The sequence below is a fragment of the Lactuca sativa genome, chromosome 5, assembly GCF_002870075.4.
Source record: "Lactuca sativa cultivar Salinas chromosome 5, Lsat_Salinas_v11, whole genome shotgun sequence".
NCBI lineage: Eukaryota > Viridiplantae > Streptophyta > Magnoliopsida > Asterales > Asteraceae > Lactuca > Lactuca sativa.
The window spans coordinates 340,878,207-340,895,538 of record NC_056627.2 but is presented as its reverse complement, the minus strand read 5'-3'; the positions used below and the strand labels follow the sequence as shown (position 1 = coordinate 340,895,538).

The 17,332-nt window shown below is 32.9% G+C and overlaps 2 protein-coding genes and 1 long non-coding RNA gene across 3 annotated transcripts; 2 read left to right on the top strand and 1 right to left on the bottom strand.

The window, feature by feature from the left end:
- Positions 1-744: 744 nt before the first annotated feature.
- On the bottom strand, positions 745-1,692 carry LOC122194527 (uncharacterized). Its single transcript, XR_006183550.2, has 2 exons — positions 1,553-1,692; positions 745-1,395 (listed from the first exon to the last, which is right to left on the bottom strand). It is a non-coding gene; the product is annotated as an uncharacterized LOC122194527 (long non-coding RNA).
- Positions 908-2,469, top strand: LOC111907244 (UDP-glycosyltransferase 76H1). Its single transcript, XM_023903026.2, has 2 exons — positions 908-1,391; positions 1,496-2,469. The coding sequence occupies exons 1-2, from the start codon at positions 908-910 to the stop codon at positions 2,359-2,361; spliced, it is 1,350 nt and encodes a 449-aa protein (XP_023758794.1). The 3' UTR covers positions 2,362-2,469.
- Positions 2,470-8,660: 6,191 nt separating this feature from the next.
- LOC111907243 (UDP-glycosyltransferase 76H1) lies at positions 8,661-10,248 on the top strand. The gene is made up of 2 exons (XM_023903025.3): positions 8,661-9,205; positions 9,317-10,248. The coding sequence occupies exons 1-2, from the start codon at positions 8,722-8,724 to the stop codon at positions 10,180-10,182; spliced, it is 1,350 nt and encodes a 449-aa protein (XP_023758793.1). The 5' UTR covers positions 8,661-8,721; the 3' UTR covers positions 10,183-10,248.
- Positions 10,249-17,332: the final 7,084 nt, after the last annotated feature.

The following is a 17,332-nucleotide window of genomic DNA, read 5'->3' as shown; positions in this document are numbered from 1 at the left end:
AAAAAGATAATATATATATATATATATATATATATATATATATATATATATATATATATATATATATATATATATATATATATATATAAAATGGTGAAAATCACTAACGTTACATAAAATAAAGTGGAAATGAGATTCCTTTTAATCGAGTTTAAATGGAGATCGGCATGAACAAGATTGATAATATTGAGAGTGATGTTGTCAATGCAATAGTTTGGTGGAGTCAAAGTACACATCAGTACTGTAACCAGAAACTTGATAATTTTGAGTATAAGTACATTTTAGTCTGATATATTTCAAGTTTAATGGTCTAATTCTAATAGGTCCAAAAAAAATTTAAATGGATAGCTAAATCTAAATGTGAAACTTTCGTATGTTTTTATGTGAATAACCTTATAAAATTATTGTTTAAACCTTGGTTGCAACACGTATACTTAAACCTCGTAGATAAAATTAGTGAGATCCCAAGTTTGAGTTTCATTGTTGATGATGTGTTCGCATTGGACCATGTTCGTCTTTCCAGTTTGGATGTATGTGGAGTAATATAATCGTGTCATGGACCTTATCTTATCTTTGTAGTATGGTAACAGAAGGTATTCATATTCTCTTTTTCTCTACTCTCTTTCTCTCTTTTTGATGGAAGAATTGTGGCGACGCCTCTTTGGAAAGAGGCTTGTGTTACCTCGTAGCCTAGAGTTAAACCATCTACTTATGGATACTCAAGATTGTGATTAATTACAGAACTTATTTAACTGAATCTTCGATTTCATTTTATTCACCAATAAAATAGTATTTCATGTTTAAGAAAAATTAAGTCAAACATTGTGGGCAGAACAATCAAAGACGAACCCAGGATATAAAAAAATGGCCACCCACTACAGAAATTAGACATCCAATCTCTCGAGACATGACGGAGCACGGCGGAAGTCGGTGGCGATTGGTGCTGATATCCAGTCCACTTCAAGGCCACATGACCCCCATGCTTCAGCTTGGCTCATACCTTCATTCCAGAGGGTTCCCCATAACCATTGTTCACTCTGAGTTAAATCGTCCAGATCCTTCTAATCACCCCAACTTCGTCTTCTTCCCTCTGCCGAACAACTTATCCGGCACAGGCGTCTCTTCCGGCGTCATTCAGTTCTTGCAAGCTCTCAATGATAACTGCAGACCCCATCTCGAGAAACACCTGATTCAGATCATAAATACACAAAAGGCAACATCTGAAAAGGAATCTATCGTTATCATCTATGATAACCTCATGTTTTTTGCCGGATCCCTCGCCGCCGATCTGCGTCTACCCTCCATCATCTTGCGCAGCAGCTGTGCAGCCTTCCTTCCTGCTTACAAGATCATCCCTCAGCTTCATCAGGAAGGTCGATTTCCTATTCAAGGTAACTGCAAATCCAAAACCCATAGAAATAAACTATAGATCTAAAACTAAATATTATAAAATTACGGATTATAGATAGTTAGATACTAATACTCTGTTTTCAAGATTCTTTGTTACAGGAAATAATTCCAGAACTCCATCCATTCAGATACAAAGATCTACCTTTTAATGGCCTCCCAATCCAACAAATCCTTCAAATGGTAACCATGATAACCCCCAAAACACCCCCTGTTGCTTTCATTTGGAACACCATCGAGTTTCTTGAACAATGGGCACTGACCCAGATCCACCATCAATACCAAGTTCCTATTTTTACCATTGGCTCATTACACAAAACATCTCCAACCCTTTCCACTAGCTTTCTTGAAGAAGATACCAGTTGCATGTCATGGCTAGATAAACAATCACCCAAATCGGTAATATACGTAAGCTTAGGAAGCTTAGCAACCATGGATGCGAAAGTATCAACTGAAATGGCATGGGGTCTAGCTAGCAGTCACCAGCCGTTCCTATGGGTGGTTCGACCGGGTTCGGTTCATGGATGTGATTGGATCGAATTTTTGCCGGAGGATTTGGTAAGTGAGATGAAGGTGAGAGGTTTGATTGTAAAATGGGCACCCCAGAAGGATGTATTGGCACATTCTGCAGTTGGAGGATTTTGGAGCCATTGTGGTTGGAATTCGACCTTGGAAAGTGTATGTGAAGGGGTTCCGATGCTGTGTCAGCCGTTTAATGTGGATCAAATGTTGAATGCTAGGTATTTGAGTTATGTGTGGAAGATGGGTTTGGAAATCGCTGTGGAGAGGGGAGAGATCGAGAGTGCAATTAGAAGAGTTTTGGTGAGCAAAGAAGGAGAAGAGATGAGGCGTAGGGCTATGGAGATTGAAGACCAGGTTAGAATTGCAATTAGCCCTGGCGGTTCTTCACGGAACTCTATGAATGATTTGGTAGACTTCATTTTGTCATTGTAATTAATGTTTAGAAAGTATCAACGTATCATAGGAAGTTGCTAGAAATGGTCAATTTTTTGTGGGGTTGTTATTATGGTTATATACAAAATTAGAAAATTAGATAATGTATTTTATTGGGCTGAAGAAGGGGGGGGGGGGGGGGGGGGGGGGGGGGGGGGGGGGGAGGCGTTTATTGGAGTCGGAGCCGAGGTGGTCTCAGTCGTCTTTATGTATATGCATGCCAAAATTTGGTCTTTTCTCTGTATGTTTCTGACGTTCGGCAAAGAGGAACAAAGGGGTTTGGTTGATGTGGAGCTTGGTGAGTTCGAAATCACTACCTCGTTCTTATTTAAAACTTTATATTTTAGTAATAATTTTGTGTTTTTCTCTTGCATATAAAAAACAACTTGTATTTTTTATTTATAATTATCATAAAAACTACAGCCTTAAATTGTTAGCACAAACATAAATTTAGGCCATGAAAAAATAATTTATTAATAAATTATATCAAACTAGTTTATCAATAAGATTATTAAATATGAGCTATTATAAACTGCTTTTGTGATTTTAAGAAACACATAAATTAAAATAAGTTAATTTATAGGCTAATTTATTTCCACGAAACTCGGTTTTATATTTTTCTTGATTTTATGTTATAAAAGTTTGCATAAGAGTTTGTTATTATAATATTATGGATGTATTTGATATAACTAGTTATTCACCGAAAATTAGAAGTTGGTTGCTGGAACTGCCAAGTTGCAGGTTGTATATTTTATTTATATAAAAATACCCGTCAAACTAATTAGAAGCATTTAAATTTACAAAATACCTAACTAAGAAGTCTCATAATCTACTTGAACTTGAAAAAAAAACATTTAGCAAGAAGTGAAGAAAATATATTCAATTAGTTAAAATAATATATGACTTTTATTAAAATTTCAAATTTAAGATAACTATTATTTAATAATAATAATAATAATAATAATAATAATAATAATAATAATAATAATAATAATAATAGAATATGTTGTGTAGATATTAAGGATTCTAAGGTAAGGTTTGAGAAATATATCATCCTTAATAAATAAAGAACTGTTTTTGCCACATGATATGTTCTCCTTCAATTTGATAAATATCAATTTGTGGTAATTTTGAATTAATTTTTTTTCTCACATGTCATTTTATGGGGTTTTCTATTTTATTAAATTTCGTATAATATTTTAATGTAATACTTGCAATAAATATAGTAATAAATGGATATCAATTTCATTAAATGAGCTTACCATCTATTTTCAAAAAATTTAAATTAAAGTTTATTAGTTTCTTTTTGTTTATCTATTTAAATTATTTGTTTAAATTTAAAAGATATAAAACATTTCAATTTTAATAAATCATTATTTTTCTTCTTTTCATATAAATTCAAACCTCTCAATTATTTAGACCTTTATATTTAATTTTTTTTTAAATTAAATCATATAATGTATGAGTTTCACAACTAGTATATAAAATAAACTGTAAGTTTCTCTTATACTAAAACAATGTTATTTTATGCTTAATATGTGATAAATTACCAAGGCAAAGTAATTATTAAACTTTGAGTTCACAACATGGAGTCATGGGCAAAAGTCGAAATTAATGGTAGAAGACTAATTAGTCAAGCGTATATGAATTAAGAGAAATTAAATACTTGGGGCATTTTCTTTTGAAGGGATGAAAGGAATATTCGATCATTTTTGGTGGGTTGCTTCAAAATTAGACAAAACTGTAAAAATGGTCCTTGTGGTTTCTTATTTTATGTGGTTATGGTCCAAACGTTTGAAAAGTTGCAGATTTGGTCCTTTTCAACAAGTTTTGTTGTGGTTTTTGTCTCTCATCCGTTAAGTTCCTTAAAATGACAATTTTACCCCCAGGGACTATTTTCACAGTTTTGTCTTTTACTATACTATAAGGACCATTTTTGCATATATTCTTTTTTATTTTAATAAAGACAAAATTGCAAAAATGGTCCCTGTGGTTTCTTATTTTATGTGGTTGTGGTCCAAACGTTTGAAAAGTTGCAGATTTGGTCCTTTTCAACAAGTTTTATTGTGGTTTTGGTCCCTCATCCGTTAAGTTTAACTGGTTGGCTGTTAACTTTTTTAAAATGACAATTTTACCCTCAGGGACCATTTTCGCAGTTTTGTCTTTTACCATACCATAAGGATCATTTTTGCATAAGTTCTTTTTTATTTTATTGAAGTATTATATATTAATAAATATTATTTTTAATATATAATATTATATATTAATAAATAATTTTTTATGGGATTATTAGTTTATTATAGTTGTTTTTTTTGGGGGAACGACTATAGTTGATTTTTTTTAAATTTTTTTTGTTTGAGTAATTCTTTTTATTGAACTATTATATATAAATACATATAGTTTTTAATATATATAATTTATATCATAATAAATATTATATTATTGGATTATTAATTTCTTTTAGTTAATATTTTTAATTCTTTTTTAATTATTTTTATTGAATTATTTCTTTTATTTCTTTTAATTTATTATTTTCTTCATATACTGAATATTGTTTTATTGGATTATTAATTTATTTTAGTTAATTCTTTTTAAAAAAAATCGACGTAATTATTTTTTATTGAATTATTGTATATCAATACATATAGTTTTTAATATATAATATTTATATTATAATAAATATTATATTATTGTATTATTATTATCTCCTAGTTAATTTTTGTAATTTTTTTTTGAACTACTTTTTGTTGGATTATTACTCTTAATTTATTATTTTCTTCATATACTAAATATTATTTTATCGGATTATAATAGTAGTTCTTGTAAATTTTATTGGTTCCACCACAAAGTCATGAGATACGCAAAATCGTGGTCTCTCATCATCGAAATCGTTAGGATCGTTGCCAAACACTTTCATTTCATCTATCTTATGATGAGAAACCATTGGGAAAATACCACCACCATCACTCGGTCACCACCACCACCATCACTCGGTCACCACCACCACTTATAAATGTTATCGGGGTTGGTTGCGCATTATGTGGGATATGAAGGATTCCATTAGATTATGAAGAGGTTGTCGTAGGTGGCTACCAACAACGTTGGGTGGAATAGGGTATAATATCTATGGAACCTCCGATGAGGGTGTTTGGAGGTGATCCTGCTAATTTTTGACGATGATAATCGACACTTTTACGTATTTCGGCGACTTTGTGGTGAAACTAATAAATTTAAAAACAGTTAATAGTATACATTCAAAATAAAATAATAATCCAATAAGATAATATTTATTATATTAAAAAAATAAAAAATTAAAAGTAATATTTCAATAAATTAATAATTCAAAAAAAATTACAATAATTAATAATCCAATAATGTATTATTTACTATGATGTAAATATTATATATTAAAAATAGTATTTGTTGATATATAATAATCTAATAAAAAAGAATTGCTCCAACTAAATGAAATTATAAAAAGAGTCAACTAAAAGAAATTAATAATCCAATAAAATACTGTTTCGTAATATGTAATAATCCCATAATATAATATTTATTATGATATAAATATTATATATTAAAAACTATATGTACCGATACATAATAATTCAATAAAAAAGAATTACTTCGACAAAAAAAAAATTTAAAAATAATTAGCTAAAATAAATTAATAATCCAATAAAACAACATTTAGTATATGAAGAAAATAATAAATTAAACGTAATAATACAATGAAAAATGTTTAAAAATTATAAAAATTAACTAAAAAAATTAATAATCCAATGATATAATATTTATTACGATATAAATATTATATATTAAAAACTATATGTATTGATATATAATAATTTAATAAAAAAGAATTACTCCAACAATTTTTTAAAAAAAAAATCAACTAAAATAAATTAATAATCCAATAAAAAATATTTATTAATATATAATATTATATATTAAAAATAATATCTATTAATTTATAATACTTTATTAAAATAAAAAAGAATATATGCAAAAATGGTCCTTATAGTATAGTAAAAGACAAAACTGTGAAAATGGTCCCTGGGGGTAAAATTGTCATTTTAAGGAACTTAACGGATGAGAGACCAAAACCACAACAAAACGTGTTGAAAAGGACCAAATCTGCAACTTTTCAAACGTTTGGACCATAACCACATAAAATAAGAAACCACAAGGACCATTTTTACAGTTTTGTCTTTAATAAAGTATTATATATTAATAGATATTATTTTTAATATATAATATTATATATTAATAAATATTTTTTATTGGATTATTAATTTATTTTAGTTGATTTTTTTTAAAAAAAAATTGTTGGAGTAATTCTTTTTTATTAAATTATTATATATCAATACATATAGTTTTTAATATATAATATTTATATCGTAATAAATATTATATCATTGGATTATTAATTTTTTTTAGTTAATTTTTATAATTTTTAAACATTTTTCATTGTATTATTACGTTTAATTTATTATTTTCTTCATATACTAAATATTGTTTTATTGGATTATTAATTTATTTTAGCTAATTATTTTTAAATTTTTTTTTTTGTCGAAGTAATTCTTTTTTATTGAATTATTATGTATCGGTACATATAGTTTTTAATATATAATATTTATATCATAATAAATATTATATTATGGGATTATTACATATTACGAAACAATATTTTATTGGATTATTAATTTCTTTTAGTTGACTCTTTTTATAATTTCATTTAGTTGGAGCAATTCTTTTTTATTAGATTATTATATATCAACAAATATTATTTTTAATATATAATATTTACATCATAGTAAATAATACATTATTGGATTATTAATTATTGTAATTTTTTTTTGAATTATTAATTTATTGAAATATTACTTTTAATTTATTATTTTTTTAATATAATAAATATTATCTTATTGGATTATTATTTTATTTTGAATGTATACTATTAACTGTTTTTAAATTTATTAGTTTCACCACAAAGTCGCCGAAATACGTAAAAGTGTCGATTATCATCGTCAAAAATTAGCAGGATCACCTCCAAACACCCTCATCGGAGGTTCCATAGATATTATACCCTATTCCACCCAGCGTTGTTGGTAGCCACCTACGACAACCTCTTCATAATCTAATGGAATCCTTCATATCCCACATAATGCGCAACCAACCCCGATAACATTTATAAGTGGTGGTGGTGACCGAGTGATGGTGGTGGTGGTGACCGAGTGATGGTGGTGGTATTTTCCCAATGGTTTCTCATCATAAGATAGATGAAATGAAAGTGTTTGGCAACGATCCTAACGATTTCGATGATGAGAGACCACGATTTTGCGTATCTCATGACTTTGTGGTGGAACCAATAAAATTTACAAGAACTACTATTATAATCCGATAAAATAATATTTAGTATATGAAGAAAATAATAAATTAAGAGTAATAATCCAACAAAAAGTAGTTCAAAAAAAATTACAAAAATTAACTAGAAGATAATAATAATACAATAATATAATATTTATTATAATATAAATATTATATATTAAAAACTATATGTATTGATATACAATAATTCAATAAAAAATAATTACGTCGATTTTTTTTAAAAAGAATTAACTAAAATAAATTAATAATCCAATAAAACAATATTCAGTATATGAAGAAAATAATAAATTAAAAGAAATAAAAGAAATAATTCAATAAAAATAATTAAAAAAGAATTAAAAATATTAACTAAAAGAAATTAATAATCCAATAATATAATATTTATTATGATATAAATTATATATATTAAAACCTATATGTATTTGTATATAATAGCTCAATAAAAAGAATTACTCAAACAAAAAAAATTAAAAAAAAAATCAACTATAGTCGTTCCCCCAAAAAAAACAACTATAATAAACTAATAATCCCATAAAAAATTATTTATTAATATATAATATTATATATTAAAAATAATATTTATTAATATATAATACTTCAATAAAATAAAAAAGAACTTATGCAAAAATGATCCTTATGGTATGATAAAAGACAAAACTGCGAAAATGGTCCCTGAGGGTAAAATTGTCATTTTAAAAAAGTTAACAGCCAACCAGTTAAACTTAACGGATGAGGGACCAAAACCACAATAAAACTTGTTGAAAAGGACCAAATCTGCAACTTTTCAAACGTTTGGACCATAACCACATAAAATAAGAAACCACAGTAACCATTTTTGCAATTTTGTCTCAAAATTAAGTTGATAAAATAAAATAAAAAATCAAACACAAAACACCACGTGTTAAAGGAGGAACCCATAAAGATTAGGCATCCACTCTGAGAGAGAGAGAGAGAGAGAGAGAGACAGAGATGGCGGAGCAAGGCGAGAAAAGAAGGAGGTTGGTGTTGATAGCAAGTCCACTTCAAGGCCACATGACCCCCATGCTCCAGCTTGGCTCATACCTTCATTCCAAAGGGTTCTCCATAACCTTTGCTCACTCTGAGCTCAACCCACCAGACCCTTCTAATCACCCTGACTTCATCTTCCTCCCTCTGCCGGACAAATTATCCGACACCGGCGGCTCTTCCGGCTTCATTCAGTTCTTGCAAGCTCTAAACAATAACTGCAAACCCCATCTTCAGAAACACCTTATCCAGATCATAGATGAACAAAAGGCCTCAACTCAAAAGGAATCAATCGTTATCATCCATGATAATCTCATGTTTTGTGCTGGATCCATCGCCGGCGATCTGGGTCTACCCTCCATCATCGTGCGCAGCAGCAGTGCAGCCTGTGTTCCTGCTTACAGAATCATCCCTCAGCTTCATAAAGAAGTTCGATTCCCTGTAGAAGGTAATTGCAGATCAAAAACCCACACAAACAAAACACAATCTAAAAGGAAATCTGATCACAGATTAATGGATTATAATTTATAAATCCAGATAATAAAATTCTGTTTTAAAGATTCTTTGTTGCAGGAAATGGTTCCGGGACTCGATCCACTCAGATACAAAGATATACCATTTATTAGCCTCACAACACAACAAAGCCTGAAATTGACAACATTGTTCACCTCAAAAACACCCCCGGTTGCTTTCATATGGAACACCATCGAATTTCTTGAACAATCGGCACTGACCCAGATCCGCCATCGCTACAAAGTTCCAGTTTTTACCATCGGCCCATTACACAAAACATCCCCAACCCCTTCCAATAGTTTTCTTGAAGAAGATACCAGTTGCATTTCATGGCTAGATAAACAATCACCCAAATCAGTAATTTACGCAAGTGTAGGAAGCTTAGCAACCATGGATGCAAAAGTGGCAACTGAAATGGCATGGGGCCTAGCCAACAGTAACCAGCCCTTCATATGGGTGGTTCGACCGGGCTCGGTTCACGGGTGTGATTGGATCGAGTTTTTGCCGGAGGATTTGGTAAGTGAGATGAAGGTGAAAGGTTTAATTGTAAAATGGGCACCCCAGAAGGACGTATTGGCACATTCTGCAGTTGGAGGATTTTGGAGCCATTGTGGTTGGAATTCGACCTTGGAAAGTGTATGCGAAGGGGTTCCGATGCTGTGTCAACCGTTTAATAATGATCAGTTTTTGAATGCGAGGTATTTGAGTCATGTGTGGAAGATGGGTTTGGAAATCGTTGAGGAGAGAGGGGAAATCGAGAGTGCAATCAAAAGAGTTTTCATGAGCAAAGAAGGGGAAGAGATGAGGTGTAGGGCTATGGAGATTCAAGAACAGATTAAAGTTGCAGTCAGCCATGGAGGTTCTTCACAAAACTCCATGGATGATTTGGTAAAATTCATTTTGTCATTGTAATTGATTAACCGTCCACATTAATGTTTTTAAAGGTTCACCTAAAGAATAGAGGGCATTATTATCGAATTAGTTAAATTAAAATGAAATTTCGAACTTACATAATCAGAGTAATTAGGTATTATTATAGTATTAAGTTTTACTCTTTAAATGTAATTTACAAAAATAATAATAAAGTAATTACATACATTTTTTAGTATTGAGTTATATAAGTAAATAGTAATATGCTTTATTAATTTAAGACAATCTCGCAAATAGTCCTTGTAAAAAAAATAGCAACCTAATGATCACCTCCTTAGGCTGAGTGGAGCGGTCACCACCAACTCACCGGAAAAATGGTGTCACCTCTGCTTCACGTCACCTTCACAACCAACCCACTCCCCTATGGAAATGGTCACCACTAACAATATTTACTTTTATATATTTTTTATTTTTTTAACATTAAATTAAATAAATAACATATTTTATATTAATTAAAACCACGTTACATAATTTAAAACATAGAAAATTAAAATTAAAATACTAAAAAAAACATAATCCATACTTAGAAAATTAAACCTAAATTACTAAAAAACATTAAATCTAGTTGTGATATTGGTCGAGAACTTCTTGTTGAATTTTCAAAAACACCCTTAAATTTTCCGGGTCGAGATTTGGTTGCGGCACTGTGTTTACGATTTGAAGATTGGTGAGTGTCAATTGTCGCCGGTGTTGCTCCTCCGTTGAATCTGTAACAACGTAAAATTTCTAATTTAATTTTTCATTTTTAAACCACAAAATGTATATCATATCATAATCTCAAATCCATGACAACAGTGTTTTCAAAACAAATCCCAAGATCTCTCTAACATGAACTCCATCGGTGTGGGTGTGTACAAGTCAAGTCGTCGCCTTCCCACAAATACGTCACTCAAGGCTAATCTCAACCCTCCGGTCAAGATGTCTCAGCGGGACCCTCCAGTCCCGCAGCTCGTCGGACCCTCCGGTCCAGTCATAGCTTATTGGGCCCTCTGGCCCGGTCTGAATCGTTGGACCCTCCGGCCCGGTCAATCATACATCATACAAATAACACATAGCACGAAATCTCTAATATAACACTTAATCTCATACATAGCACATAAGAGCCTCTGGTCAACTCGAAATACCACTCAAGGTAACGTATAGTGAGAAGACTCACCTCGCGTATCTCGGTAACTCGTAAATCTCGGAATCACTAGTGCTCGATCTCCCGAGCTATTGTCCTCCTATAACACAAGCATGTTTCTAATTAATACTACCTCGACTCTGGCCGACTAATACCATGAAGTCAAACCAGTCAATGGTCAACCCGACTCGCCGAGTCTGGCGTGGACTCGCCGAGTCCCTACGGGAACCCGATCCCTCTGAGTCTCTTCCGACTCACCGATTCACTCACCCAACTCGAATACTCACTCCCTGGTTCGAAGGCGCGGGACACCCGCCCCAACTCGTCGAGTCTCTCAATGGACTCGGTGAGTGCATTCCATGCACAACTCCAAACGACCTTCTGAGGTCAGATCTGCTTTGCCAACCCTTAGATCCAGTCTCCTTAAGCTTACTGACCACGTAAAGTCCAAGTCTTGGTGCTCATTAAGCATCGAATAGCTCATTAATGGTGTTTTAGCCTCAAATACATTGATCCCAAACCAAAACGTCCATGGATGCATATAAAACTTGGGCAAAGAGGTGCTCTAGACCTCTATGGGTCAAGATCCAGAACCTTAACTCGCTAAGGGACCATGAGGATACTAGATCTAACCACAAATGGGTTCAAAAGCCCTAAATCTACATGAACATCACAATAACGGAGAATGATTCGGAAAGTTACCTCAGTTGTGATGTTCTGGACCTCAGTTCTTCAGGAATCCACCCCTCTCTTGCTTCCTCTTGGCTAGATCTCCTCTTTCCTTGCTAGGCAATAACTCCAAGATCAACAATGGCTCATTCCCTCACTTGAATCGCTCAAATGCTCTAGGGTCTCACTCTGGGGACTGATGAGCGCAAATGACGGCCATAAGGCCCTTTAAATAGTCCCCAAACCTGAGAAATTAGGGTTTCATTAAACAGCGCAGACTCGCCGAGTTCGGGCATTAATTCGGGTGAGAAATCGCGTCTCTACTCGGCGAGTCTACGCTCCAACTCGCCGAGTTCTTCCACAAAACTCAAAATAAAAAGAATAAATAATATACCTGAAATCCCGGATGTTACAGAATCAAACTTTTTTTCTAAAAAAATGTAGAGTTTTTTCAATTTTCTCTGCTAATACGTCCTCGTTGGTTGATTTCCCGCTAGACGAAGCCCCTTTTCTCGCTTTGTCCCTTCCCGGTGGTCGACGAAGATGGACGTCCAATGGACCCTCCCCCTCGGTGGCATCGAACTCATCATTGAGGTCGAGGTTAGCACCGATGTCCGACTCAGACGTTCTCGGCCTTTTGTTGGAACCGGTGGTAGATCCCAAATGCGCCGTTTCCGAATAAATGACCCATTTTGGGCCATTGCGACAAACTTCCCATGCTTGTTGTTTGCCAAAAGGTTTACCATTGTTGGTAATTTTGTATTGGTGCAACACCGTTGACAAAATGTTGAAATTGTTGCTACCACTTCGATGCATATTTTTTAGATTGTCAAATACGCCATTAAATTTGGTACATGTCGCTCTAAGGTCAAGCCATTTAGCATTGACTACATCATATGTCCGACTTGTTTGCCTTCCTAATAACGCGTGAAAGTGGTCTAAAACACGATTCCAAAAGCTTTGTCCCGATTGCGCGTTGCCGACACCCCCATCTTGTGATATCGCAATCCAAGCTTTAGCTAAAGTTGCCTCCTCCTCCTCGGTCCATTGGGTATTTTTCTTTTTTGTTGAATCTTTTGATTTTTTTTTGCCTTCTACGACTTGGTTGTGTTTCTTGAACCCATTCGTCGTCGTCTTCAATGTCGAGGTTTACGAGTTGAGATTGAGATAATGGAACTTGAGATGGTTGTGAACTTGGTTGTGGATGTTGGGTAGTTTGGGACTGAAATCGTGGAGCAGGTTGTTGTTGAAAGGGTTGAAATTGGGATTGAACAAATTGTGGTGGTGGTTGTTTTTGGTAGTAGTATGAGTGGTATGAAAGATTGGTGAATAGAGATTGTTGTTGAACGGGTGATGATAACAATTGCATATAGTCAATGTTCGCTAACGGATCATTTGGAGTGTTTGGGGTGTTCGGGGTGGGTGGATTATTTTGGTTTGGATCCATGGAGGAAAGTGTATTTTTTGAATGAGTGTATATGTTTGTGTTCAAAGTTTGTTGTGTGTTTGAAATGAGAAAATATGTTGATATATATAGAGAAATGATTGTAATTAATTAATTAATTTTTTTACAAACGGTCAAAAGCTTCAAACGGTCAAAAAAGCCTTCCCCCAATCAAATCGTTCGTCTTCGTCCGTCTCCAGCTCCACGGAACAAGAAACCCACCAGAAGGTGGGGCGGTTTTCACTCGTGAAGGGGGCTAACACGTCAGCTCCCACGCGTCTTTCTACTTCCATTCCGGGTAGCCTTATGATTTTGAAATCTTGCATGTTTGGTTTCTTAATCTTAAATTTAGATAAATTTTCATGATTGGTCATGAGGTGTCTAAAAGTGGCAAATTAAATGTAACTTTAGTCGGTTACATGGTTAGTTATATGATCACCATTGTTCCTATGATTTTGAAATCTTGCATGTTTGGTTTCTCAATCTTGAATTTTGATAAATTTTCATGATCGGTCATGGATGCCTAAATGTGGCAAATTAAAGGTAACTTCAGTCCGTTGTCCGTTACAGACAATTGGTTGTGAAACTAAATGTAACATTTGACTTGTTATTTACCCTTACCGCAAATTTAAAAAAATAATAATAATAAAAAAACTAGTTACTATAGGCGTGTTCGGCAAAAGTAGCGGGTAGCTTGTAGTTTGTAGCGTTTTGTTAAACGTTACATGAAGTAGCATTTGGGTTTGGAACGTTTTATTTAAACTAAACGCTAGAAGCTTGTAGTACCGAACGAGACTTTCTGTTCAAAACGGAGTGTTTTGTCAAACGCTGGAAGCTAGAAGCTCTCAAACGCTCCGTGCCAAACACGCCCTATTTCTATAATTTATTAAACCTGTAAATATATAAATAAGAAAATCCTTCTACAGACCACCTCAAATCCATACATAAACTAATTCAAAATAATATACAAAATTGATTTTAATTAAACGATAGAAAACAACAAACACATATATCTTTTTTATCACTCATTGGTTAAAGTTCATTTTGCATTGGGTTGCGTTGAATCACTAAGGGCATCTCCAACCCACCCTCAAACTCCATTTTCCCCCATTTTGCCCCATTCTTCTCTAACCCTACACCATTTTCACATTCATTTTTGGAAATATGAATAGTATTCCCCCATATATGGGGGAATACTATTCATATCTCCAAAAATTGAGGTGAAGTTTGGTTGTCAATTTTAGTCCCTCTTATTTTTATTTTATACATTTCTAGTTTATTTTATCTACTAATTATAATTTAAATGCAATATTTAATATTTATAATATCATGTTATATACTAACTTATATTAATTAATCATAAATATATAATTTAATTAGTAGAGGGGTGTATTTGACAATACATATAAGTTGTAAAAATAGAATATTCTAGGAATATATTTTTTGGGGTAAAAAATGGGGTAAAAAATAGAGTAGGGTTGGAGATGAAACACTATTTACTCCATTTATGGGAAAAAATAGAGATGGGTTGGAGATGGTCTAAGGGCATCTCCAACCCACCCCTAAACTCCATTTCTTCCCCCATTTCTTCCTCTATTCTTCTCCAACCCTACCTCATTTTCACATCAATTTTTGGAGATATGAATAGTATTCCCCCATATATGGGGGAATACTATTCATATCTCAAAAAATAGAGGTGAAGTTTGGTTGTCAATTTTAGTCCCTCTGATTTTTATTTTATACATTTTAGTTTATTTTATCGACTAGTTATAATTTAAATGTAATATTTAATATTTATAATATCATGTTATATACTAATTTATATTAATTAATCATAAATATATAGTTTAATTAGTAGAGAGGTGTATTTGACAATATATATAAGTTATAAAAATGAAATATTATAGAAATATACTTTTGGGGTAAAAATGGGGTAAAAATGGAGTAGGGTTGGAGATGAAACACTATTTACTCCATTTATGGGGGAAAAATAGAGATGGATTGGAGATGGTCTAAGACCTCTCTCTCTTGTTTCCAGTTTGTTTCTAAAATAGTCGAATAAAAAAGAGAAAATGACACTTTAGCCTAATAATGTATTTTGAATTTATCTTTTCAGTCTCTTAACTTATTTGCATATTTTATGAGGGAATAAAATTGTTTTTGTCAGGTCTAAGTGGTCATCTTTTAATAAACGAATGGATAAGCTGGTGACTTCTTTGCCACCTCATCTATGACGCTAACTAGGTCATGTATACTTTTATTTTAAAAATTAATTGGACCCCATTTTAGCCTCGTTTACAATATTCTGAATATTTCAAATAATCAAATAAGCTCTCTCTCTCTCTCTCTCTCTATCTATCTATCTATCTCTCGTGAACCCATAAAGACGAAGAACAATCGATCAAAGCAATCATTGAAGCATTAACTCATGAATGAAGAGTCCATATAATCGATTACGATATCATGGAAGGCAACTAGTGGGCATTGCTAATTCAAGCCATAATCTCCCATAAAGACGGACCATTGCCTCACCACCACTTTCTCACTCCTCGGAAGTAGTCGGAGACCCATCTCCATCGTCCAAGAAATCGGAGGTTGTTAAGTTGCTTTTACAACTTCAGTCAGTCAACCTTTCTCCTTCTATCTGCAAACATGATTCGAGCTCCACAACTTTCAATTCTTGCTCGTTCGTCTTCCCGATCAGGCTGAAATGAATACAATATGATCTAATTTCATAACAAACATCTTTTAAAATTGGAATGAATGGAAAGTAGTAATGTTTGGGGATGTTAATTACCTTATGGTCGTCGGAAAGAGGTATGGACATGGCGTTACGATAGAGAACAACACCTGAGTCTCTCCAATTTGCCACAAATGTGTACCCATTTGTCATAATTGACACCGTCATCTTCAATCACATGAAAGACAAATGCGGATTGCATCTACGAATATTGGAACTGCTACTCAGTCCACCATACATACACAATTTCATCGACATCTCATCTTCCCTTTTCTAGAAACTCCGCTTAATTGTCATCTTCCATAGCTTTTTGCAACCGCTACTATCTGGTTCGTCTCTGGTTACCTTCATCCTCATCACACACACTCACTGGTCAAACTTTTTTTTAAGTTTGTGTGTGTATCTGTGTATGTGTGTGTGTGTGAGAGATAGGGGGAGAGAGACATGGACAAGAGTCAAGAGGTGAAGATGTGAGGTGGATATAATTTAACATTTTTAATTAAATAAAAGCCACCTGGCCATTAAATTAGTAATGATAGAGACCAAATAAGAATGTGAAAACCGACCTTATGCCCCCATTAAGCAACGGAAAAATAAAGGGACCGATTCAACAAATTCGATTTCCCAATAAAAAGGATAAAGAAAAACGGGACAATTTCACTTTTCAAAAGTAAAAGGAAAAGGGTGTTTTTGGTTTAAATTTTTTTCGTGTTTTATAGAAAAAAATAAAAAGCTAGAAAACATGTTTGGTTCAATAAGGGAAGAGAGTTTTTCCAGTTTTCTAAACTACTTATAGCATATGATAATTATTGTTTTTCCGAATTTTACATTTATAGTTTTCTAAATACCTTACACAAGCCCACACCTTCGCTCCCAACCCTAGCCCAATCCCGACATCCACCCCCCATTCCCTCCAAGAATGTTGCATAATACTCGAGCTCAAACAATCTACCCACATCAACGGATCAACCAGATCAAAGCAACAGCTGGACACATGAGATCACACCATTGCTACACAACAACCTAAGTTGTATTCACTACGACACCACCTCACACCCCATAAACAAAAGATCAATATTTTCAACATGATTACCACACAAAATGACACATAATGAATCCAAATATACACCCATGTTAATATACATAATTTGGTTGA